The sequence below is a fragment of the Homalodisca vitripennis genome, chromosome 2, assembly GCF_021130785.1.
Source record: "Homalodisca vitripennis isolate AUS2020 chromosome 2, UT_GWSS_2.1, whole genome shotgun sequence".
NCBI classification, from domain to species: Eukaryota; Metazoa; Arthropoda; class Insecta; order Hemiptera; family Cicadellidae; genus Homalodisca; species Homalodisca vitripennis.
In genome coordinates, this window is record NC_060208.1 from 176,324,995 (window position 1) to 176,350,433 (window position 25,439).

General features: G+C 38.1%; 1 protein-coding gene across 6 annotated transcripts in view; it reads left to right on the forward strand.

Annotated features, from left to right (window-relative positions):
* The window catches only part of LOC124355078 (SLIT-ROBO Rho GTPase-activating protein 1-like), a 338,240-nt gene that overhangs the window by 244,493 nt on the left and 68,308 nt on the right, over positions 1-25,439 (forward strand). For all 6 annotated transcript variants that reach the window (XM_046806007.1, XM_046806011.1, XM_046806009.1 and 3 more), the window contains exon 2: positions 20,139-20,322. In XM_046806007.1, coding sequence (XP_046661963.1) covers positions 20,139-20,322 — 184 coding nt within the window. The remainder of the gene's footprint in view (positions 1-20,138; positions 20,323-25,439) is intronic.

Consider the following 25,439-nt stretch of genomic DNA (forward strand, 5'->3'; position numbering starts at 1 on the left):
TGAGACTAATATAGTACGACAACGGCCAATATATTTGCCCGGTTTGAGGAGACAGAAGCAATAACGGCGGGGTATTCACCCTTATATTGCTAGGGATGTAGCCCACATGTCTGCACCGGCTTTTAAATGCCAATTTCTTTCCATTTGTGAGGACTTTATCTTTGTTTTAAAACTAATAAAATTGTTTTAAATTTTTGAAAGAGGAAATATTCAAACTTACAATCTTCTTTAATTCTGTTTAAACCATTAAAGTTATTATTTTGACTTTTGCCAGTTATATTTGGTACGTATTGAGTTTTGTTGGATTAGTGTTGATTTCTATGCAATAAAATATATTGCAGTAAAATGCAGGGTTTCAAAACATGAATAAATTATTTCAATGGTATTAAGATGTGTATATTATATACAGGCAAGCCACAAACTCAATTGCCACATTCAAAATTTATTGTACTAGATAAATTAACGTGTATTATTTATATACTATTAAAATGCACTTACCTGTGAAGAACATTAGACCAGTAAAAATGTTCTTTCCCGGTTACCTTACAATTTTTATAATTTAATAAGGTATTAAAGTTTTTGGTTTTCTTTGTAAGAATTTGATTTTGTTTTCTATATTTCTAGCTGTAATAGTTTTTAATTAGCCGACAATTTGAAACTAGTTATATATTTCCTTTACTTTTAATTCTAAGGTTTTAGAAACTGTTTTCTGATTATGGTGTATGTATAATCACCTGAAGTTGGTGCAAAGTCTTTAAAACATCCACCATATCATGTTTATATCTGTGAACGTTTCATAGTTTTCAATAAAAACCAGGAAAAAGCTGGCTACTTCACATGTGTAGCCAATTATTGCTACAGTGCATTCAGATGCTCATAATTCGTCAATAGGGCCGTTCTGTCTACAGACCCTCATTCGTACACATGGTGCTTTTTAACTGCCTTGATTGGCACTTCCTCCTGGTCTCGAAACCATGTGTTGGGGCAGGACCTCCCCCCACATCGTATCAGTTCAACTAATTCCAGCCGTCTTATTCATTGGGCAGTGTGAAGAGTTAATCAGCTCTGCCGCTTATAGCTAAGTGGCCTTGTCAAATAACCCTACAAATCTTCCCTATTAAGTGGACACCCTTATCGACAAATCATGTGTTGATTAATTCTAAATCCGCCCAACCCGTTCGCTCGCTGTGCTGATGGTGATGTTCCAATTTCACTTACTATCGCCGTATATAGATTGGAAAGCCTAAGTAACAGTACATTCGACAGTTTTGAGGTTATTAACGGTAATTAACTCCTGTAATAATTTCCAATCATAGCATAAGATGGAAATTCTCGTTGTATGCCGACTGGAATAACGTTTTTATCGTAAACCAGGTATTTGAGTAGCATTTTACAGTTCAGTTCAGTATATAGGAATCTGGAATCTTGTTGCTTATAGACGGTTACGTCTCATATCTGGACTGAAGACAGCTGGTACGTTCTACAGAGCACCTATATTAACTTCCGGTACAATTTGATGGCCCGGTCTCGGACGCCTGACTTTGGATGTAGAGATGGCACAGGTTCAAATCCTGTCTTGTGACCTAGAACTTTTTATCAGTGCCATCGACCTTGTATAGTCTCTCCCTCTTATTCTGTTTCATCAAATTCTCGCACAGGCCAGTGGCCGATAAGGCTTAAAAGAGGATCGGCCTGCCCTTTTTATTAAAAAAATATACTTAAGTGAAACTGACTTCGTATAGCATATACTAAGATTTTCATTTTCTACCCAATATAAAAATGCATTGTCTCATAAATTTAGAACTGGAATTTTAATGAGGGAAGATAATCCCTAGTAAATCCTTTAGGTTTGCTTTTGAGACAACCTTTGTTTTTCAGTAAATGAAAACAACGTTTTACACCACTTGAAGTGGGGTTTACATGGACAAAATTGGTATTGTTCTATCAAGGCTAGTTTTTTATAATGAGAAAATTAAGTTGTTTGATAGATCTTTAATCTCCCAGAGAACAGAAGTCTAATGAAATGGTCTTTACTACGATAGCTCTTAACAGCTTGTGGCGGGGGGGGGGAGGGTCGGATGGGGTTGATAAGAGAGATATATGATAACAGCCGGATGGAGGGGGAGTCTATCACCCCCTACTGAAACGTCGTCCCCCGCAGTCTGAGCAGCGGTATTTCTCCAGGGAGGAAATTGTACAGAGTTGTTAGTGTTTCTTTTCTTCCAGATTGAGATATAACGTTATGGTGTAAACATTGCATTTCTCACATTAAGATTACATTCATAATAGATTACAAAGATCTTTTCACTTATAAAGCTCACAATTACAGTTAGAATCATTGAGAAATTTAATGTGAACTTCTCTTTAGATCAGATCTGGTTATCACGTTATGGTTTATCCGACCTCTTTGTACAGAGTGATACACGATTTGTACACGAATTGTACACGAAAACATTTTAGATGTGTATGTTTTAGATTTTTTATAACCATCTATGAAAATGCCGTAATATATGTGTTATGATGCCACAGTATCAAAGTTTGTCACATTTATGTAAAAGAATTTGGTGAGTTTTAAGCAATTTTTTCTTGTGTGTTCATATTTAAGGGGTTTTTTCTTAATTTACTTAATTAAATAAAAAGGTTGTAATACGTTATGTTCAATTGTATGAAAGATAAATAGTGTATCTTGAGAGAAATATCGCTGTTTACAATTTTCGTGTTAATCTAAATTTTCAATTTCAAGTTTACTTGCGCCGTCGAAATCCAATCAACCCTCGTTGTTATTTCCCGGACAAGACAGCAAGAGCGGTGCGGCGAGGGGCGGGGGTTGTTGTAGACGACCAACCCTATTACCAGGCTATTTTCAGGGTTATAGCAGGCTGTGCTCCCTTATTTCGACTCGGGCAGCAAGTTCATTAGAGATCCGACAATCGCCGCACCTGCCCCAGCAACGTCGCCTACCCGGGCGTACACGTCGGGCACTCGCCTGTTAATCAACTCACACACCTGGGTACTCTAATGTTTCTTTTGATAAAATCTTCTCAAAGGATTTTATATACCATTATACTTAGTCAAATTAATGGTAATGTACGTTGTGATTTGTTATGTATTATATATTTTTGAATTAACACATACTAATAATATAAGGTTCTACCTTGGCTACAATGATGTTTAGTTTCTGGAAATTTTGATATCCTGTAAATTTAAGCTCATATCTATTTACTATGGTAAGATATTTCATTTACTATGGTAAACCAATTTGAGAGTGAAATTTTTGTGCACAGAAAATTCCTGTCGTGGATGATCTGGAAGTTCCTAGACTAGTTGGAGATGTGTGGAAAGAGCTTCTATTGCTGCTCCTTTAGCTCGTTGCACTAAGTGTGTCACGGTAGTAGGGGAAAGTATAGGTCCTAGTTTCTTTCGCATGGAAAATCCGTTATTAATTCTTATTTTCGAAAATACGCCACTGTGTATATTGACGTCTCTCTGGGACGATCAAGGATTTGTGGCCTTAAGGTTTTTTCATTTTTAGATATTCGTTTAGAAGCTTACTCGCGTGTTTGTATGTATGGAAAATGTCAATTTTTATAAAATACAGCAATGAATACCCCAAACATACGCAGCAATGAAACACCCAAACACCAATACAAAGTATGAAATAGTTTGAAATGTGTAATCCATATTTTATTTGGTTTAATGTCAGATTTTGAGAAATAGAGAGTTAAGTAGAGTTAAAATTGTACGATTAATTGTAAATGATGGTGCTTTTGTCGCTAAAGTTGAAATACGAGCGTATTTGGAGATATATAGTCGTTGAACCCGATGGAAGAAACTAAAACTTATCTACGAACATAAAAGTTATACGAATTTGTAACAAGGACTTCTTAAGGTTATATCATTCAAATACACCACGTACACATTTCTGTAGTGAAAATTTATTTTAAAACTCACAAAAGTATACCAGTTCATAATGAATTTACTCGAATCCGTAACATCTCCTGTGGTTTTTTATTGTACTTTGTTACTTATGCTCCATTACTCGTGATGGAAATGAATGTGCTGCCTCGCCGCTGTTCTCAACGTTTTTCTGAAAGGTCCTGGGGTAGTCTATATGTTATTTATAACCTCTCAAGACCACCCTCTTGCTCTTGTATTTTCATGCCGTCCCCCGGCCCCGGACCGGCGACACCCCTATGACTAATGGAAGGTACAATAAGTAACATTTCCGGCCGTTTGACACATGATAAAACACATTGCGCGTATCGCATCGGGCCGTCAACGTCACTACGTAATTAATTTATGATGAGGGATGATGTGATAGTTACAAATAGGGTGCCGGCTGGAGTCGAGCAAGGGGTGTGGTGAGTCAGTAGTGGGCTGCTTCAACCCCTAGCCGGTGGTCAATACAACTGTTATAAGACTAGTTGGAGATGACTCGATCTGACCAACGTTAGATCGGGCGAGTCAAATAATATCACGAAATAGCTAGGAAGAATCATTATAGATAACATACTAGTTTACACATGAAAACCCCTGAATTGATTTTTCTTAAAGGCTTTAGAGCATTTTATACATCGTCAGCCGAACTGCCTTAGTGGAGGTCGATATGAGAAAATATAGAAATACGAAATGGTAATTTTTCTAAGATCATATTTTTCTTAGCTCGTTACACGCGTATAATGAATTCCCGGCTCAGGGTTGAGTTAATTCTTAACGCCTCTGTCAGGATCGAATGCTTCACAACCCCCACATATTAGAGCGGTAATGCCTAACCTCCTGCTAATAAAGGATTAACCACATCCAATATTACCAGGTGAGACGTAACATCGTCTACACCGATCTGTCAATAACAATCTTTACTCGTCTCGGGTGAATGCCCAGCTCAGAGTTGAGTTAATTCTTAACGCCTCTGTCAGGTTCGCAAGCTTCATTACCTGCACATATTAGAGCGGTAATGCCGAACCTCCTGCTAATGAAGGATTAACCACATCCAATGTTGCCGGTTGTGGGGTAACATCGTCTACACCGATCTGTCAATAACGCTCGTTACTCGTCTCGAGTGAATGCCCAGCTCAGAGTTGAGTTAATTCTTAACGCCTCTGTCAGGTTCGCAAGCTTCATTACCTGCACATATTAGAGCGGTAATGCCGAACCTCCTGCTAATGAAGGATTAAACCACATCCAATATTACCAGGTGTGACGTAACATCGTCTACACCGATCTGTCAATAACAATCGTTACTCGTCTCGGGTGAATGCCCAGCTCAGAGTTGAGTTAATTCTTAACGCCTCTGTCAGGTTCGCAAGCTTCATTATCTGCACATATTAGAGCGGTAATGCCTAACCTCCTGCTAATAAAGGATTAACCACATCCAATATTACCAGGTGTGACGTAACATCGTCTACACCGATCTGTCAATAACAATCGTTACTCGTCTCGGGTGAATGCCCAGCTCAGAGTTGAGTTAATTCTTAACGCCTCTGTCAGGTTCGCAAGCTTCATTATCTGCACATATTAGAGCGGTAATGCCTAACCTCCTGCTAATAAAGGATTAACCACATCCAATATTACCAGGTGTGACGTAACATCGTCTACACCGATCTGTCAATAACAATCGTTACTCGTCTCGGGTGAATGCCCAGTCAGAGTTGAGTTAATTCTTAACGCCTCTGTCAGGTTCGCAAGCTTCATTACCTGCACATATTAGAGCGGTAATGCCTAACCTCCTGCTAATAAAGGATTAACCACATCCAATATTACCAGGTGTGACGTAACATCGTCTACACCGATCTGCCAATAACAATCGTTACTCGTCTCGGGTGAATGCCCAGCTCAGAGTTGAGTTAATTCTTAACGCCTCTGTCAGGTTCGCAAGCTTCATTACCTGCACATATTAGAGCGGTAATGCCTAACCTCCTGCTAATAAAGGATTAACCACATCCAATATTACCAGGTGTGACGTAACATCGTCTACACCGATCTGCCAATAACAATCGTTACTTCGTCTCGGTGAATGCCCAGCTCAGAGTTGAGTTAATTCTTAACGCCTCTGTCAGGTTCGCAAGCTTCATTACCTGCACATATTAAGAGCGGTAATGCCTAACCTCCTGCTAATAAAGGATTAACCACATCCAATATTACCAGGTTGTGAAGTAACATCGTCTACACCGATCTGTCAATAACAATCGTTACTCGTCTCGGGTGAATGCCCAGCTCAGAGTTGAGTTAATTCTTAACGCCTCTGTCAGGTTCGCAAGCTTCATTACCTGCACATATTAGAGCGGTAATGCCTAACCTCCTCTGCTAATAAAGGATTAACCACATCCAATATTACCAGGTGTGACGTAACATCGTCTACACCGATCTGCCAATAACAATCGTTACTCGTTCTCGGGTGAATGCCCAGCTCAGAGTTGAGTTAATTCTTAACGCCTCTGTCAGGTTCGCAAGCTTCATTACCTGCACATATTAGAGCGGTAATGCCTAACCTCCTGCTAATAAAGGATTAACCACATCCAATATTACCAGGTGTGACGTAACATCGTCTACACCGATCTGTCAATAACAATCGTTACTCGTCTCGGGTGAATGCCCAGCTCAGAGTTGAGTTAATTTTTAACGCCTCTGTCAGGTTCGCAAGCTTCATTGCCTGCACATATTAGAGCGGTAATGCCTAACCTCCTGCTAATAAAGGATTAACCACATCCAATATTACCAGGTGTGACGTAACATCGTCTACACCGATCTGTCAATGACAATCGTTACTCGTCTCGGGTGAATGCCCAGCTCAGAGTTGAGTTAATTCTTAACGCCTCTGTCAGGTTTCGCAAGCTTCATTACCTGCACATATTAGAGCGGTAATGCCTAACCTCCTGCTAATAAAGGATTAATCACATCCAATATTACCAGGTGTGACGTAACATCGTCTACACCGATCTGTCAATAACAATCGTTACTCGTCTCGGGTGAATGCCCAGCTCAGAGTTGAGTTAATTCTTAACGCCTCTGTCAGGTGCGCAAGCTTCATTACCTGCACATATTAGAGCGGTTAATGCCTAACCTCCTGCTAATAAAGGATTAACCACATCCAATATTACCAGGTGTGACGTAACATCGTCTACACCGATCTGTCAATAACAATCGTTACTCGTCTCGGGTGAATGCCCAGCTCAGAGTTGAGTTAATTCTTAACGCCTCTGTCCAGGTTCGCAAAGCTTCATTACCTGCACATATTAGAGCGGATGCGTAACCTCCTGCTAATAAAGGATTAATCACATCCAATATTACCAGGTGTGACGTAACATCGTCTACACCGATCTGTCAATAACAATCGTTACTCGTCTCGGGTGAATGCCCAGCTCAGAGTTGAGTTAATTCTTAACGCCTCTGTCAGGTGCGCAAGCTTCATTACCTGCACATATTAGAGCGGTAATGCCTAACCTCCTGCTAATAAAGGATTAATCACATCCAATATTACCAGGTGTGACGTAACATCGTCTACACCGATCTGTCAATAACAATCGTCACTCGTCTCGGGGTGAATGCCCAGCTCAGAGTTGAGTTAATTCTTAACGCCTCTGTCAGGTTCGCAAGCTTCATTATCTGCACATATTAGAGCGGTAATGCCTAACCTCCTGCTAATAAAGGCTTAACCACATCCAATATTACCAGGTGTGACGTAACATCGTCTACACCGATCTGTCAATAACAATCGTTACTCGTCTCGGGTGAATGCCCAGCTCAGAGTTGAGTTAATTCTTAACGCCTCTGTCAGGTTCGCAAGCTTCATTACCTGCACATATTAGAGCGGTAATGCCTAACCTCCCTGCTAATGAAGGATTACACCACATCCAATGTTGCCGGTTGTGGGTAACATCGTCTACACCGTAACTGTCAATAACGCTCGTTACTCGTGTCGGGTGAATGCCCAGCTCAGAGTTGAGTTAATTCTTAACGCCTCTGTCAGGTTCGCAAGCTTCATTGCCTGCACATATTAGAGCGGTAATGCCTAACCTCCTGCTAATAAAGGATTAACCACATCCAATATTACCAGGTGTGACGTAACATCGTCTACACCGATCTGTCAATGACAATCGTTACTCGTCTCGGGTGAATGCCCAGCTCAGAGTTGAGTTAATTCTTAACGCCTCTGTCAGGTTCGCAAGCTTCATTACCTGCACATATTAGAGCGGTAATGCCTAACCTCCTGCTAATAAAGGATTAATCACATCCAATATTACCAGGTGTTGGACGTAACATCGTCTACACCGATCTGTCAATAACAATCGTTACTCGTCTCGGGTGAATGCCCAGCTCAGAGTTGAGTTAATTCTTAACGCCTCTGTCAGGTTCGCAAGCTTCATTACCTGCACATATTAGAGCGGTAATGCCTAACCTCCTGCTAATAAAGGATTAATCACATCCAATATTACCAGGTGTGACGTAACATCGTCTACACCGATCTGTCAATAACAATCGTTACTCGTCTCGGGTGAATGCCCAGCTCAGAGTTGAGTTAATTCTTAACGCCTCTGTCAGGTGCGCAAGCTTCATTACCTGCACATATTAGAGCGGTAATGCCTAACCTCCTGCTAATAAAGGATTAATCACATCCAATATTACAGGTGTGACGTAACATCGTCTACACCGATCTGTCAATAACAATCGTTACTCGTCTCGGGTGAATGCCCAGCTCAGAGTTGAGTTAATTCTTAACGCCTCTGTCAGGTTCGCAAGCTTCATTACCTGCACATATTAGAGCGGTAATGCCTAACCTCCTGCTAATAAAGGCTTAACCACATCCAATATTACCAGGTGTGACGTAACATCGTCTACACCGATCTGTCAATAACAATCGTTACTCGTCTCGGGTGAATGCCCAGCTCAGAGTTGAGTTAATTCTTAACGCCTCTGTCAGGTTCGCAAGCTTCATTACCTGCACATATTAGAGCGGTAATGCCTAACCTCCTGCTAATAAAGGATTAATCACATCCAAATATTACCAGGTGTGACGTAACATCGTCTACACCGATCTGTCAATAACAATCGTTACTCGTCTCGGGTGAATGCCCAGCTCAGAGTTGAGTTAATTCTTAACGCCTCTGTCAGGTTCGCAAGCTTCATTACCTGCACATATTAGAGCGGTAATGCCGAACCTCCTGCTAATGAAGGATTAACCACATCCAATGTTGCCGGTTGTGGGGTAACATCGTCTACACCGATCTGTCAATAACGCTCGTTACTCGTGTCGGGTGAATGCCCGGCTCACAGATGAGCTAATGCTATTAACTTTAGAATTGAGAATTGCAAACTCGCTTTAAAACTGTTCTTCGTCTGACTCCGGCAATCTCTTGTTTCAAAGTGTTGTTTTGTTACAGTATTTGCAGCCCGGGAAGTTTAGCTTTGATTACACGCTTCACGGCCTTTGCACATTGCTACATTTATTAAAAGTCCTTCCGATGTTTCTAAAGATTAACTGTTATTTAATGGAACTGTTATTTAACTGTTATTTAATGGAACACTGTCTAATATAGATTGTAATTATGTATGTATGTAGATTGTAGAAGCTGTTAAATTTTATAAACTTTACGTACCCAACTATTGTGTAGAGCTACTAAAATTCTACTTTTGGAGAATAAATGTTCGTGAGCTACAAACAATGTTTAATTTTGTAAAGAAATGTCTGTATTGGTTTTTCAATACTTAAGATCGAATCAAAAGTTTTTTTTTGTGTTTTTGGGGCTTATATGATTGAACATTATTAGTTAACATTCAATTATTTATAATTGCAAGATACATCCTTTTTAAGTATTTCAGCAAGTATTGCTGTTAACCCAATTAAATAATCGTAAAAAATTAATGAGTTAACATAATCATGTAAATAAGTTTTTATATTTTTGTTAAAAGAATAAAGTTTACTGTAAAATATTAATGATTAATATTTATCTACAGTTACTTGATTAACCATTCCAAAAATTTATTTGTTCGCTATAAAATATGAATTCCTTTTCTTACTGTAAACTCTATTCTTTGTTTTCATGTATAACGCATTATATGGTTACAAAATATCGCACCTTTTGAAATTCTCATAACCTAATCAAAATTAATGGTGAGTTGGTGATTAGGTTAACCTTATACAAATTTCATCTCTATAATCTTCAGCCGTTTTTCATTTCCCCTACGAGATACCATCGAATAGTACGATTACTATAAATGCCTACGATCGTGAAATGATCACAAACCCTTTTATTCCTTAAAGGTGTGTGACTGAAATAAATAAAAACAAAAAATATCCTAAATTCTGATTGTGCTGCTTAACGGTGAAAACTTGGAATTTTGCACGGTATTGTAATGTCGATTGAATGCTATTTTTGAATTTCTCAAATGAATTGTAATTAGATTTAGAACAAGGAAAAATGTGGCTGATAAGCCCTGTATCAAAGCAAGATATATTTTGATTTAGCTTTTCTATGTTTTTCTTTATTGTTACTGTAAAAAGCAGAGATGCGTTGAACATTATACTTTTAAATAGTAAATTTTTTGTAAGATATATTTCGAAACGCTTGCTTTCTGTAAAGGTATTTGTTAGACAGTTCAATCTTAACCGAGGATTTTGCAGTAATTATTTAACTTTCTACCCCATAACCACCCATTCTAAAATTTTAAATAAAAAATGATGTCTCAAATTTGTATTTGTGAAATGACGCTTTAAATCTTACAACCTGACTTTAGCAGTTGTATATCTTTCTTGGAACTTTCATGCGTACTTCAAGGTCTTTGTAAATAACCATATTGAATGGATCTGTCCCTTCCGTACTTGTTTGGCAACGTAACTGTAATGCACGTACTTATATAATATTTACTGTAAACTTGGTTTAATCTCTTAACTAGTTTTTTTCCTACGGCCATTCCCTCCTTTAGAGACATGGGACAGGAACGAATCCTGGTGTAGAAACAAAAACATATCGAATTCTTAGCTAGCAACGTGCTCTTCGGCTGTGAAATATTAGGGTAGGCCCTGTCGGATAAGATCTGACTTGTAATGGTTTTCGGCTGGTAGTACATTAGACCACAGGTTAACGTCCTGTCGTACCCGAGACTGAGTACCCGAGTAGAGTCACTTTGGGAGTAACTCTTAAACTCGCTTTTTAACTCGCTGCGCAACTCCGGGCCGTCTGTTTGTCAAACTAACTTTCTTTACAATTCACTCCGAGCGTTGGAATCCTTTAAAAGTCTTGAATCTCTCAGATAAAACACACTCTCTCTCCGATTTCGTTTGACTTCTCGGAAGTCCTAACAAGTAATTTACCCAGGGTGTTGAGTACTTACTTACTCTAAACCTCCTCGAGCGGATCTTACTATTACTATAGCGTTCCTTCACCTTTCGGTTGTGGGTGGTCTGCCTTCAACTGAAATATAACTGGTGTTTAATATAGGTAAAATTAAATCATTATTATGAAACTCAACAGATGAAATTTTACTGGGACATTATTCGCAGTTATTTTTGATCCGAATGGTTTGTGATGAACGCGGTCAATTACTACACGACAAAAACATGAATAATAAATCTTGTATGACTGAAGTACTTGGAACTTCTGCGACAGAAAATTAATATGGCCAAAACAATTACTCCATGTGCTAATTACTGGTCAGTGGAGTATCCAAAATTTGGACGGGGGGGGAGAAGGATGGAAAACCCATATAAGATGAACGGAAAGTAGATATAATTACCAGTGTCTTTAATTCCGTTTGTTTAAGAAACATTATAGAATGAATTTAAAAAAATCACACTTACTTTATCTAATCCATCACGAGTAATGCTCCTCTTTGAGAAAATTTTCGATTCGGATTCCAAGTGAAATAAAAATTCCTAAACCCTGCATATGCGAAATGTACATTACCTTAGCAGACAATAAATAGTGCCAGATTTAAATAAATATCTAATTATATTTCTACAGGTTACAATGATATTCCGAAATGCATGGTTATGCGACACGGTTGGGAATTCTAACCAAGTAAATATAGGAGCTTATGCTTCTCTTACTTTCCAAGTACTACTAGTGAACCTGCCCGATTGGGTCTTTCCCGGCGTTAAGGGTGGGTTTACTACTGGAAATATACATCACTTCTAAATGTGTGTTTTTATTTTAGTTCTTAAGCTAAAAGTCTATTTAAATTTACAGTTTTATATAATGTTGAAGGATATTCATGTCAAACAACTTTTTAATTTATTCAGCTGGTTTGTGGACCCGATCCTATGGCCATCCCTTCTAGGATAACCTATTTAATTTAACCTATAATTTTTTGTCAATGTTGCAAAAAATGTTTCCTTTGCTCCCTCATAAGGTAGCAACTGATTTGGACCAGCGCAGCGTACCGCTTGGCATGTTCAAATATGAGTAACTTAAGTGGGGGGTGGGGGTTCTTCCCTCTAAACGCCGCTGGTAATATTAAAAGCCGTGTGCGTACGAGAGTGTGGGAAGTTTTGTAGCATTACATGACACTCTGGTTTATAAAGTGTAATTGTATAACATAATCCAATAAAGATGAGTAGGCACCTGCATGTCATAAGAGCAGAGGAGAAGGTTCAGTGTTGTAGGTGGTATCGTTTGATTACATGATCGTAAAGTAAGGTGAGTTGTCGTACCGGTGACGCAAATTTTATTTACCGCGCTGTAAAGCTGCTTCACTCCATTATTAGATCAGAAGATTTAGTAGATAACACTTTTCAATTGTAGAACGTGTTTTGCTTAAACCGTCTCACGTTTTGTCTTTTTAAGAACTCAAGTGAAGCTATTTTACTCTGGTTTTTTTGTTATCGCAGTGTTGATCTAGGTGTATTATTTTAAATACAAGGAAAGACTGTGAATCTAAATGCATTTTGTGGTTTTATGAAACACATGTATTTTTTCGAAATTTACTGTTTAAATTAAAATGTTTTCAATATTTATTTGATCATCAATAATAACATACGATGCACGTAAATTATACTTTAAAATAGTTTTCCCCCCAAAAGTGAGTGAATAAAATGGTTTAAAATTACAATTTTCTTGTGGATTGCTTTTTTGTGTTCTTACAGTGAAAATAGTATATTCATGGTAAATGTTCCGTGATGCAATTCCAAACGTATACAAATTTGTTACTCTCCACTGCCACTGTCAACTCTTCCTTCCGGCAGTGTCCTCATTCGTACATGCCGAACAGGGATAATACATCGGTCGCTTCCGGATCGCGATCAGCGATCAAATTGCCGGCAGTGAACTGAACCCATCTATTAGGGGAGCACCCTGTAGTTGGGCAAAATTGATCTAAGTGATCGTAGACTTTGCTCCCTTTGCAGTCACTAATGTGGTGTGTATAATGACGTTTGCTTGTAATTTGATAAAGTTAAGTTTTATCAATGAAACTACCTTGAGGTTTGTTCCATGAGAACAAGTCGGTTCATAATACAGTACCATAATACATTATCTGCTCCTAATATTACATCTTCTTCTAAATTTAGTAAAAACGTAATTTAACGAGTTTAGTTGATTGCATGTTGACTGTATTATTTTAGATAGTGACATTTTTTCTATGCCAAAAATTAAGCTTATTTTCGAATCCGAAAATGTTGTGTGAATTGAACTGTGCCCTTTTCCTAGCTAAAGGGGCCAAATTAAATGTAATAATATTACACCTAAACGCATTTTCGGTCGTAGTAACATGTTTGTATGCTTCTCAATTAATAAGTAATGTTTTTTTTTATACTCCGGTATATTTACACAGTTACCTTATGGATTGCAAACTGTGTGGAAGTGATGTGTCATCTCCTTTGCGTGTCTTATCGGCCTATATTCAGAAATTGTGGAATTTAAAGTCTCACGATAAACATAAGGTGGAAGGTAAAAATACCATAACCCGAGCGAAAGCTCTTGGTAGGTGGTAGAAAGACTTGGTAGTGATGGCCTATTCTTGTGTATTGGAATACTTTAATGGGTGATTTAAATTATAACAAGTAAATAGTTCGAACAACTTTTATAAAGAATGACCGCCGTGTATTCATCTTTAATGAATACTCAAACTTATCTCTGTTTGAATGGTGCATAATGAGAATAATTTTTTTGTTAGGTTAGGTGGACACAGAGTGGCTTAACTAGTCCAAATTTTGTTAATTGACACTTATTAGAATTTCTTGTAAAGTAATCGACTCGGTATTCAAAGTACAAAAAATAATAGAATGTCCCATGACTAGACGCGTGAGCTGTGGTCGTGAGTTGGCGGGAGTTCCTAGAAGGCGGTCGGTCAGCTGATTGCTGGATGACAGCTTACATCACGTGACCTGATACTGATCAGTGTCTGGAGAGAGTGAGTGAGCGGCGACAGGGTCAACTCATCCCGGGTCGCGCGGTACGGACTCAAAGCGAAGGTTTCATGCCTCACAACCCATACCGTCGCGTCGCGTCTAGAACAGATGTCCGTGACGTAATTGTGTTGTGGGCAGTTTCATGATAACCCGCAACACTGGCGCTGACATCAACACCGCTGCAGACAACACTAGTTAGTCACGTATGGGTCTGTTGACATCGATTTGGCACAGAACAATTTGAATGATAGTTTAACAAAAAATTCGCTACGATTTAGCATTATTGCTCTTACAGATAAAACCACTCAACCAACCAACCCGGGTTGATATTGTTTAGTAATATTAGACAGAATTAAGTCTTTTCGGAGAGAATTGAAAAAATTATGACTTGATTTCCATACTGTTTTACTATTGTTAAAGCTTTTGACCGATTGGTATCCATACTGTTTTTACTATTGTTAAAGCTTTTGACCGATGTTCATACAATAGCATTATTTTCTTTAACTGCTCTTAAAAATAATGACCTGAAAAATTACAATTTTAATTGTTGTTATAAAAGTAAGACCCACGTACATATTTATTGGCGCGATTGTAAATTGTACATGATCTAGTCATGTCGATCGTTACACTTGCTGGAGATCCGAGTTATTTAGGCGCTGTTAATTAAGAAAGGGAAAGGTGTGCGGATTTTCAGCAGATATGAGATAGTGGTAACCAGACCTCATCTCCTTCAACCTCAGAAATATCTAGTCTCCTAGTAGCAGCGGGATTTACAACACTAGGCCACGAATGTAGGCCAGTGAGCGTTAAGGTGTTGGTTCATCATTACAAAACAGTGAGCCGTTGCTTTATCGTTATATTATAACTAACAACTGTTATGTCTTAACTATTTTGATGAGAAGGTGGTTAGTTCGGAAATTACTTTTTGTATATTTTGTTGTCGATGTTCATACACAAGTGTTGTTTGCCTTTCACAGTGTTTTTCTCTTGTAGATGTTTACGTACCATTTCATAACTTTTGTTGTGACAAATCTACTTGTATTCATCTCTTGTTTAATTTGTTTACGTAAGTGGAAAACTGAATGATTTAGTTTCAGTGTTTATGAGTCATCCTTTCTATTGCTCTCATAAAAAACAATAGACTCTGCTCCTGGTCGCGTTACACAATTACGTCAGTTCGACCTCGTGACTGCGGTTAGCCGCTTAGAATGAGTCTCGCTCCAGGAACAGCACGGGGTCCAGTGTCGAGCCCTGAGTCACTCCATCGCCACCAACTGACGGCTTCATCCTCTATGCACGCGGACAGTTGTCTATTGGATGAACACAGTACGTTGATTTCTTCAGTACGATTTACGTACCGAACAACCCAGACTAGTACAGAACCGACGACCACAGGGGGAAACAGGTGACATGGGGAACGTTTTTCAAGTTGTTGAGACGACCCAACTGATTTTAGGAAGATCAAGGAGTAACTGGCCTCCTTATAGGGAAGGGGAGGCAGTACCACCGCGAAATGGCCCAACACTAGAAGTCTCGGAATTCTATGTTTTAACCCCAACATGATAACTCAGTAGACAAGTGGTTCGACCTGAAACCCTTAAATTTGAGTGTGGGCTTTTTGACAAGCCGAAGTCCACTCGCAAGCGACTGTACTTAGTATTTAACCTAGGACGAGAGAGAAGAAGTCGTTGGCCCAAGATCGTACACAGTTATCAAGGGTTACCAGGAAGAACTCTGTCAGTGGATTATAGGGCGGTTAAACCTCATGTCCAGAAAGGGAGAAATGTATAATTTAATTACTCTGAATAACAAAAGTCAAATTAAGCAACCAAACTGTTTGAGGGTCTATGATACAGTTAGGTTCAATATGTCAAACCAACTGAAGTTTAAACTTTCTGGCGTCACGTTTCAATCATAAAAATCAAATTTTAGTTTATCTCCATCTTGTATTTAATATTTCAAAAAGTAATTTTCCTCGTTGGACTCTCGTGTGACTCCAGTACGTCGCTGACCGTAAGTTGCCTGTCATTACATCCCCTGAGACCGTTAGGTAAACATACACCGAAGCAGGCCTGAAATTAGCCAATTATGCCATAACGCCGGGAGTACGGTACGAGAACGGGTGGGTCTGATTAGAACAGCGACGAGACTATTACGTCCCCGCCGCTATTATTACCTAATACGGCGTGATGATGGGAACTTCCTGGACTGCGAACTCCATTCTCAATGCTTCTACCGGTGTTGCATTTGCTTTCGTAATGTAGAGTCTTTCCCGGGTAGAGCAAACTAGATTTTGACAGATCTCGGATATCCCACAGAATCATCTATAGCGTAAGCTTCAATGCTAAGAATTTTCAAAATAATCCCCGAGGATCACATAATCATTGAGTAATAAACATCTTGTTGGTATTGTAAACTGAGGGAAGTATTTTAAACATGGTCTCAAAGATAGTCTTAACTAAAATAGCTGAACTTATTGGCTAAGTGAAATGGCTACTGAAGGTCTGAGTAATAAAGAATGAAAAGGATGATACTTATCGGAATTGAGAAAATCCTGTAAGGAATTTGAATTAAAGAATGAAAAGAAGTTTAACCTACCAGACTGGTCCTCAATCTTTGTAATATTATTAGTGTAGGAAGCAAATATTTTTATATTGGATTGTTTTGTGACAAAGAATCCTAAACATAGTCTGAAGAATCGTTACAATTGTGAACAGAGCAGAATTAAAGGCTAATGTTGATAATTATGTTGATTGCATAATTAAACATTGGACGATATACTACGTTAACTGTTCTCCACTATCTGATTCATTGTATAATGGTCTAATATACACCAGGTGAAAAGTACGGTTAGTATACCGCCAGGGATGAGTGTGCGTAGATTTATGACTTGTATAAATTTTTATGAAGGCCAGTATATCTTCCTCCCTTGTTAGCGAGTGTCAGCGAACGAGAGCGAGAGTGGAAGTGATGTCACCACAGCCATGTCGTTAATGTAACTTGTCAATCCAAATTGTGTAGACACTCAGTTGTCAGTGGTAATTTATAGTGACAACTGACAACCGAATCATTGCCGACTGGATACCATGCTCGAGAGGACTGTCACCCTGTCAACATCGACTGACCACTGACCATTCTGTCACCACTTATAGTGACAACTGACGACCAGATCATTGCTGGTTGGACACCGTGCTCGAGAGGGATAGGTGATCACTGTCACCCTGTCAACATGGCTTGACCACTGACCACTGACCATTCTGTCACCACTTCTAGTGACAACTGACGACCAGATCATTACCGGTTGGACACCGTGCTCGAGAGGAATAGGTGATCACTGTCACCCTGTCAACATTGCCTGACCACTGATCACTGATCGCCTGCCACCCTTTATTAACGAATGATGACGTTAAACACTCGGTTACTATAGGAGAACCCCTACTCTAGATCGTGGGGTCAGCGGTCCATAGAGAGGATTGCAGGGTTTCACAAGCAAAATCAAAATAAATCAATTTGATTTTTTTTAATATACTACTAAATTGAATATTCTTTGTTAAAATTTTATTATTGAATATGGTTAATTTAAAGAACAGCTGGTTTCCAGACGTTCGCTATCGTTATTTAATAAATATGGTAACATGTTAAAGTTCGAAAAACTGTTATTCTTGCATACCTGTTTTACTTTATTAATACATTCGCCAGAATAACAGGTTCAAGAATAAGTATAATTAAAAAAAATCATACTTTCCAAAACAAAAGCATAATAATGTTTAAGATAGAAGAATACACGGTACTTGAAGTCTCTCGCTCCAAGACAATCATGGTGTTGTTGCCATTTCCTCTGTCCTTCTGCCCTTTTATGTTTTACAACAGATAGTATTGCGTTTCTTCCTTGTTTCTTTTCCCAGAACTATTACATTGTACTTTTACATTCTAAAATTTTACTTAATTGATGGCACTCTAAAAGTCATTTATGTACGTACGTATGTAAAGTTATGTAAGTTTTGAATTGTTATACTTAAAAGAGTACAATTTATTTTCAAACAGTAGCAATAAGTTAGGCAGTCTATCCACAAATGTAAAAAAGTAAGTCTCATAAACATTGTTCTCATTAAGTCAGTTACCATTAGTCGAATTCATCCTGGATTAGACTTTTTGAGATTTTCGTATTTGGATTAAATACTGGGCAACATTCAGATAATTACTGTGAAAACATACCGGAAAAACTTACTACAAACTCAAACTAAACTAAATAATTAAAAATAAGCAATTTAGACTTGCTAGCAGAACGCTGTGCCTGGAGGCACAACACCAACAGACAAACGTACAGCGCGAGTCTCGAGTCTGGAGTATTTTTACTGGTACAAAGACTGTATTTTTAGCCCGTCCAAGACTGCAGGGTGAGGCTAATGATGTGTTCTCACTTAACCTATCTTTAGCCTTCACCCTCCGGTTATCTATGACGATCTTCCAGGCCTTGCTCCTCTTTTTGTTGTCCCCAATCCTGTCAGCAGCCGATAAATCGAGAAGTACGGTTTATTCAAGTGCTTGTAAAAAGGAATTTTTAATATCACGTGAGGTTATTTTTAACTATATGTCAAGTTCATGAAATTTGTTTGTATCTATATGGATCTAGGCACCTCGTTGTTTGTTTTGGTAATGATGTTTAATTCTGATAGTGTTTAACACTTTGAATGCTCAAGAGTAACACCACTTATAGTTCACAAACCAAACAAATGTTATAAAAAATAATTGCATGGTTTTATTTACGTATTTTGTAAATCGGCAGCAGTGGAACAAGTGTGAAATATCCTAGAGTGAAAAAATAGTGCACTACGTTAATTAAAAATTAATGGTGACGAATAACTACAAGTTCCCTATATTTGGAAATTCTCCCATTAGACTTCATGGATATGTACAAATAAGTTTATCGAACAACTACAATGTAGTATAAACTCACTGTAGTTTTAAATTTCTAGTCGCATACACAGAGGTCTAATGAGTTTATTTTTGTTCATAACATTTCTCTTGTATTATCTAAATAAGTCATTGTTTTGAAACTGAGCATTTTAGATATCAAGTCTAGATTTAAGTTGAGATGAGTGTGCAATATTTTGTGTACTTTGTAGCAATATCTAATGTTAAAGCAGTCAATTTATCTGCCATTGTAAAGCGTGGTAACGAACTTGATTATCAATGGCATAGTTTCATTAAAATATTATTTCATGTTGGAAACCTCAATATTGTTAAGAGTCAATAGCTTAAAAAGGTACCCCAAAATGATTAACATATGACTAAAAATCTACGACAGTCCGGGGATCTAGCGGTGCACCATTAGACCTCTGTCCTCCCCAGAGTAAGGTGAGGGGTTGTTAATTATCTAGTCTGTAATCGCACAGTCACCCCAATGTTGGTGGTTGCCTGCGTGACTTCACTATTGATTTTACCTGTGGTGGGCCTATATTTATGTTTCTTCCCCACGTGCAGGGGCAGGGGACTGTGGGGCGTGTCGCTTCATCTGCCACGGTTGACATCAAGCGAATCTCTTTGATCGACAAAGTAGGATTTAGAAGTCGAGTTGTACCCGCAGTGGTTAGCATATTGACAGAGTTTGTTGTGTCAACAACAGGCGCAATGAAGTTAATATGGAAGGCAGATTTCACTTCCAAGATTCTTTTTGGCGAAGTTCCCAAATTCCCCTTTGCCCTGAATTGAAGAACGGTATATTCAGTATTTGTGTGCATTACCTCACCAACAATTATCTTCAGCATTGAATTACCAAATCTGCTCTCTGTTCCAGATATCCGCTTGCAGCTGAACGAGCAGCTGAGATGTCTGGATGTGCGTATGGAAACACAAGTGGCCCTAGTGGCGGAACTACAGGACTTCTTCAGGAAACGAGCAGAGGTCGAGTTGGACTACAGCAAGAACCTGGATAAACTCGCAAAGAATCTTCAGCTCAGGCACAAGGAACAAAAGCAAAAGTGAGTTTTGCAGATATGTTTCTACGTTGACAAATGAATAAAGGCGGGGTTGCCTTTTTTCGTGTAATATATAATTTTCTTGAAACCTTGGGCGAATAGTCTTACTATAAGAATGATTTTTTTAAATTGTCTCATAATGAAAACAAGGAAAAACAGTAAAGCTATTGAGGACATTTATTCATAATTGTCTGCCCTTGAAAATAGTATCCAAGAAAGTAAGCGATATCCACTGAAGACGGGTTATCCTTTGCCAACGGTGTGAGGACGGAGGCGGAAGTGATGATAGCAGCCTTGTCTGTTTAGGATTGCCCGAAGAGTCACACATTCGGTGTTGTGTACACCATCAAGTCCGCTGACAGATACCGGTTACATCGTGTATCTTCGTGGTTTGTTTGTTTTTACCAGTACACGTCCTGCATCCTTGTACATCCATTAACGCCTCGCTGTCTGCGGCTATCTTCTTCAAGGTCGCATGACACCTGCTCCCTTTTGTTGTTTGATAACATCTGTTTCGTCAAGTTGGATTTCAATAAATGTATTTATATCGAAAGTAAAAGGATAAATTGTAAATATTTCCCTTGTATCTACTTTAGTTTCAGACCAAATGTTACTCATTAAGATAATTGGGTAGAGGCCATTTTGCAACTTAAGTCCACATCTGCAGAGGTCAAGAATGAAACTTGTGTTATATGATTACCATGAAATATAAATCTGGAAACTTTTTCCCATACGGTCCTTAAATGTCCATTACCGTATGTTTCTTTTAAATATGATATGGGTATTTAGGATAAAGATAATAACGCATTCGTAAACTCAATGGAGCCCTCACTAAAATGTTAACAAATTAGAAAGAATACTTTAATCTAGGAAACATCCAATACGTATTATGTGATACGTAATTAACATAAAGTGGCGATTGGTCAAATTTAAAATTTACGGCCTCTTCTGGTGATGATGGAGGTTTAACTTTTGATCATTGGATAATTTTGAGAGAAATGAGCATTTTCATCTAAAAACCACGAAGTATAACCGTTAAGTTTATTCAGAGTAGATATTCAGGTGTAATTAATATAAAAAATCAACTTTTATCACAGATCTTAGCTCCATTGTGGTTGAAAAATATGTTTTTTGCGAAACCATTATATTTGAAAAGTATCACGAAGTATCAGTGTGGATACTTGGAAAGTATCAGTTTTTGGGATTGTAAGCTAATTTGAAAATTGAAAGCTACTGATCACTCATGAAAAATAAAATAATACCGTGATTTACTTACACTAGACCTTTCCGTTCATATCAGGTTATGTATCCTTATTTGAGTTTTTGATAAAGCATCTGTTAAAATTGCAAATATGACATAAACTCATACGAAAATGTTTTATGAATAAAAAAAGGTTACAGGTAAAAATATATAATAGCCAATACAGCAATTCGTTTGGCTCATTTGAACAAAGAGAGTGAGTGTCGTATCTCATACCAAAATCTTTGTCCGATTTTCTTCTTTGTCACTTTACGTGACGGAAAAGTCTACATAGCTCAGTTTCAAGCCGCAGGTATAAGAGTGCAAGCAAGACAGGATGATACATACCTTGTGTTCAGTACCGCCACAGGGATGGTTTACAAATCACTTTAGGAGGGCGATACAGGTTTTCACACATAGGGCTTCTGAGTATCGAGTTGCTTTGACCCTTTTTGGTATCCCTGCCCTGGTGGCCAAGTGCATGGCCTACATATTTTTGTGGAGGCCGTACATGTTATGTAATTTTTGTTAGAAGTATACGTGTGCAGGTTTTTGTTTTATAGTAAATTTTTTTGTGTATTACAATAATGATTACTGTTCTGCATTTTGTGCTTGATTTGGTCTTCGGGTGGAGATCTAAGTCCTTTCAAAGCTTAATTTAGTTGTTCTCGAAAAATTAAGTTTCCTTCAATGATTATACTCGTACATGTCGGATAAAAGGAGCCTGGAGGAACGATGGATTTTCCGAGATCAAAAGTATGGTTTGCAACAGTGTATGTCAAGAAGAAGAATTCTCGTATGTTATTGGCTTGCGTATGATCCTTGAGTCAAGCCGTTGGCCAAGGTCTGTGGAAGGCCGAGTACGTGTGGAACACAATGTATGCCCACCCGCTGTTGCCTGTTGTTGACCCACAGAATGTTTGTAAACAGCCCGCATGCCTGTACCGGAAGTCCACGGAGCATCCTGCTACAAGAGCCTGCAGCTCTAGCTTCCGGTCGGAGTCACTGGGATCAGTAACGTCACTTAGGTCAGTGACAGTGATGGGACGTTATTTCCGTTCCAAGAATGATATTTACGTCTCTGCAGGCTGGATTGCTTGGAATGACTAGGTACAGCATGTGAGGCTGTAGACGGATCATATTTATATTGAGTCCCGCATTGTCATATTTACAACAGTGTCTGGATTTATAGGAGGAAATTGCACTGGTTCTGGTAACACACATACAGCACCGTTGCCAGCTTGGGAATTTCCAAGTCAGCGCAGCGCGGACAGGGTATATATTCATGTGAATGGAATTTGACAAAGTCTGCTTATACAAACAGTGATAATGTGGCAAAACAAATGTTGTGTTGAACAAACAATACTTGAAAACAATTTTATTTACGACTCTAATATCCGTCAGGAACAGTGTATATCGATTTGTTGGCCTGGATATTGCGTTAATATTGTGGTACTGTACCAGAGCGAACTTCCTACACAGCATTTTGCACTTGATCTCATAACTGTGGAAACTACTCAGGCGTTTGAAATGAGAATGAATCAGATAACAATTTTTTGTGTTTTCTTAGACTATTGGTATTTGAATTTATGCAAATTATTTATCCCGACATTGTTTATCAGGATTGAAATGTTTTTGACACTTTTCTATATCTCTTAAACCTCCATTCAGTCAAAATGGTGGCCGTTCAATGTTTCGTGAAGGACTGACTAGTTATAGTATTTAAGTTATTTTGTATTGCAGAGCAAAATTGAAACGTGTTATAAATTATCATATTAAACCAGATTTGTTCGTGCAAGTTATGCTATCACTTAAGATTTCAAGACAGCGAGTGTTCAAATTTTGAGACATATTATTATAACAAAGCGGCAAAACGAGTTAACACGATTAATGCCATACTTTTTAAGCAATTCAAGCTATGGTAGTACTTACTCATGGCTTAGATAAGTTTTTTTAATTAGTACTAACCAACAAAAGAATTCACTGTGGGCCTCATTGAAATAGAAATTTCATCTAGAATAATATTTCACAGAATAGACCGGAAAGAAGCGAGTTTTATAAATATTGCAGAATTTCAAATAGGGTTTACACATATACATACAAGAATGGCTTTAAATGCTGGTAATTTTAAACCTGGAAAGGAGTGGTTATAATGTCTTGTCTATTAGGTCGTGTTTTAAAATTGTAAATGGTTCCAAAGTTACCGTACTCTTTGACTCATCATTGTATTAACCTTATAAAATAATAATGTATGATCACGTTGATATCTATAGACGACACACATGATATCTTTCTTTCTTCTCAAGTCTACCGGAAGGTATGATTAAGTTTTTATGACTTGGATTCTGTTGGAATTGTGTAAATTACTGATCGATCGTTTATTTTCAAAACTGATGGTCTCTGAGAATATAATGGATATTTATATATATTTTATTTGGGTTCATAGTCAGGCACGCATGGCAAGTCTCCCATCACCCCAAGGATACTTAGGGGCTTCCACCCCATCTGTTGGAAATGTATTATACATTAGTGACTGGCGACGGGAGATGCACAAATCGCTTTCTGATACTGGGCAAACACTTACCAGGCTCGTGTGCTTGGGTGCATCCGTGGCAACCAACAAAGGGCGTTTTTAGAGCATGCGGTTACGTTTCGCCCACATTACCACTTTCAAAAAAACTTCACTACCACTTTTACTAAAATTTCGTTAGCGGGTGTTCAAGTGGCATTGATATGTTGTCAATAGTAGCCACTTTTCCTTCATCACTTCGATTATTCAGAACTATGATAAGGTAATAAAAATATGTAGTATGCAACTGACAGGTGCAGGAGATCAGTCGAAGTACGAAGACTGAGAAACCTGGGTATTGTAAGGATCTATGAGAGAGTTTTAAGTAAGTTTTACATGTGATTATATATGTTATTATATATGTATAATAACTATAGATACAATTAAACCACACATTTTAATTTATTTTTAGTTCAATTTATTGTTAATGTTAATATGAAATACGTACTAGTACTGCCAGTAAATAGTTTAACTGGTATTATGAAGGCCTAACAGAAACGACCAAGGTCTTTCTCATAGTAAAAAATGACCGAGTGCGATACGAATGTTATCGCTCCAAGATCTAGAGAGCTCGGCCCTTTGTACGGTGAAGTTTCAATTATCCTGCTAATTACATCGCCGTTGTGTAACGATCGTGGTAACTACACTGCGCACGCTGTTATCATTTTATCAGTGCGCACCCGTGCATTGCACTTAATAAGAGCAATGATGCTCGTTACGCTTTCAATTTAAAAACCATCTCTCTTGGGACTTTTTTGCACGATTTTCGTGATGGTAGGGCGTGTTTGAGGGTAAAATCAGCAATGCTAATATTACTTATGCGCGTTTTGAGATGGTATAAATGTTTCTCCTGATAAGTTCCTTTTTTCATATCGCAAGGATGCCAATGTCATTTAATAGTATTACTTGTAACATCACTGTTTAACAATTTTCTTAGAAATTCTAAAACGACCCTAAACAAAGAATTACATTTTTTTTAAAATATAATATATATAATATATTTATAGAAAAGCGATTCAAGCCGCTAAAGTATGTGAATAATAAATATGAGCTCTCTAAATAAATTATGTCGCCAAAACATGTTTATGATCCTATTTAGGACATCACAAATAATAAAAGCAATGTACAGAAACAAATCACAGTTGAAATTTGGAATAGACGTGGAGGATATGACTGATATTGTGAATAAAGTTTTTTCGCATCCGTTGCTTGTGAGCAACGTCCTTGTCCCCTACTTCTTCAAGGAAACCCCATGCACAAGCAGAGTCCGGTTACCTCATTGGCACTGGCTCCTGTACTTGATGATGAGTT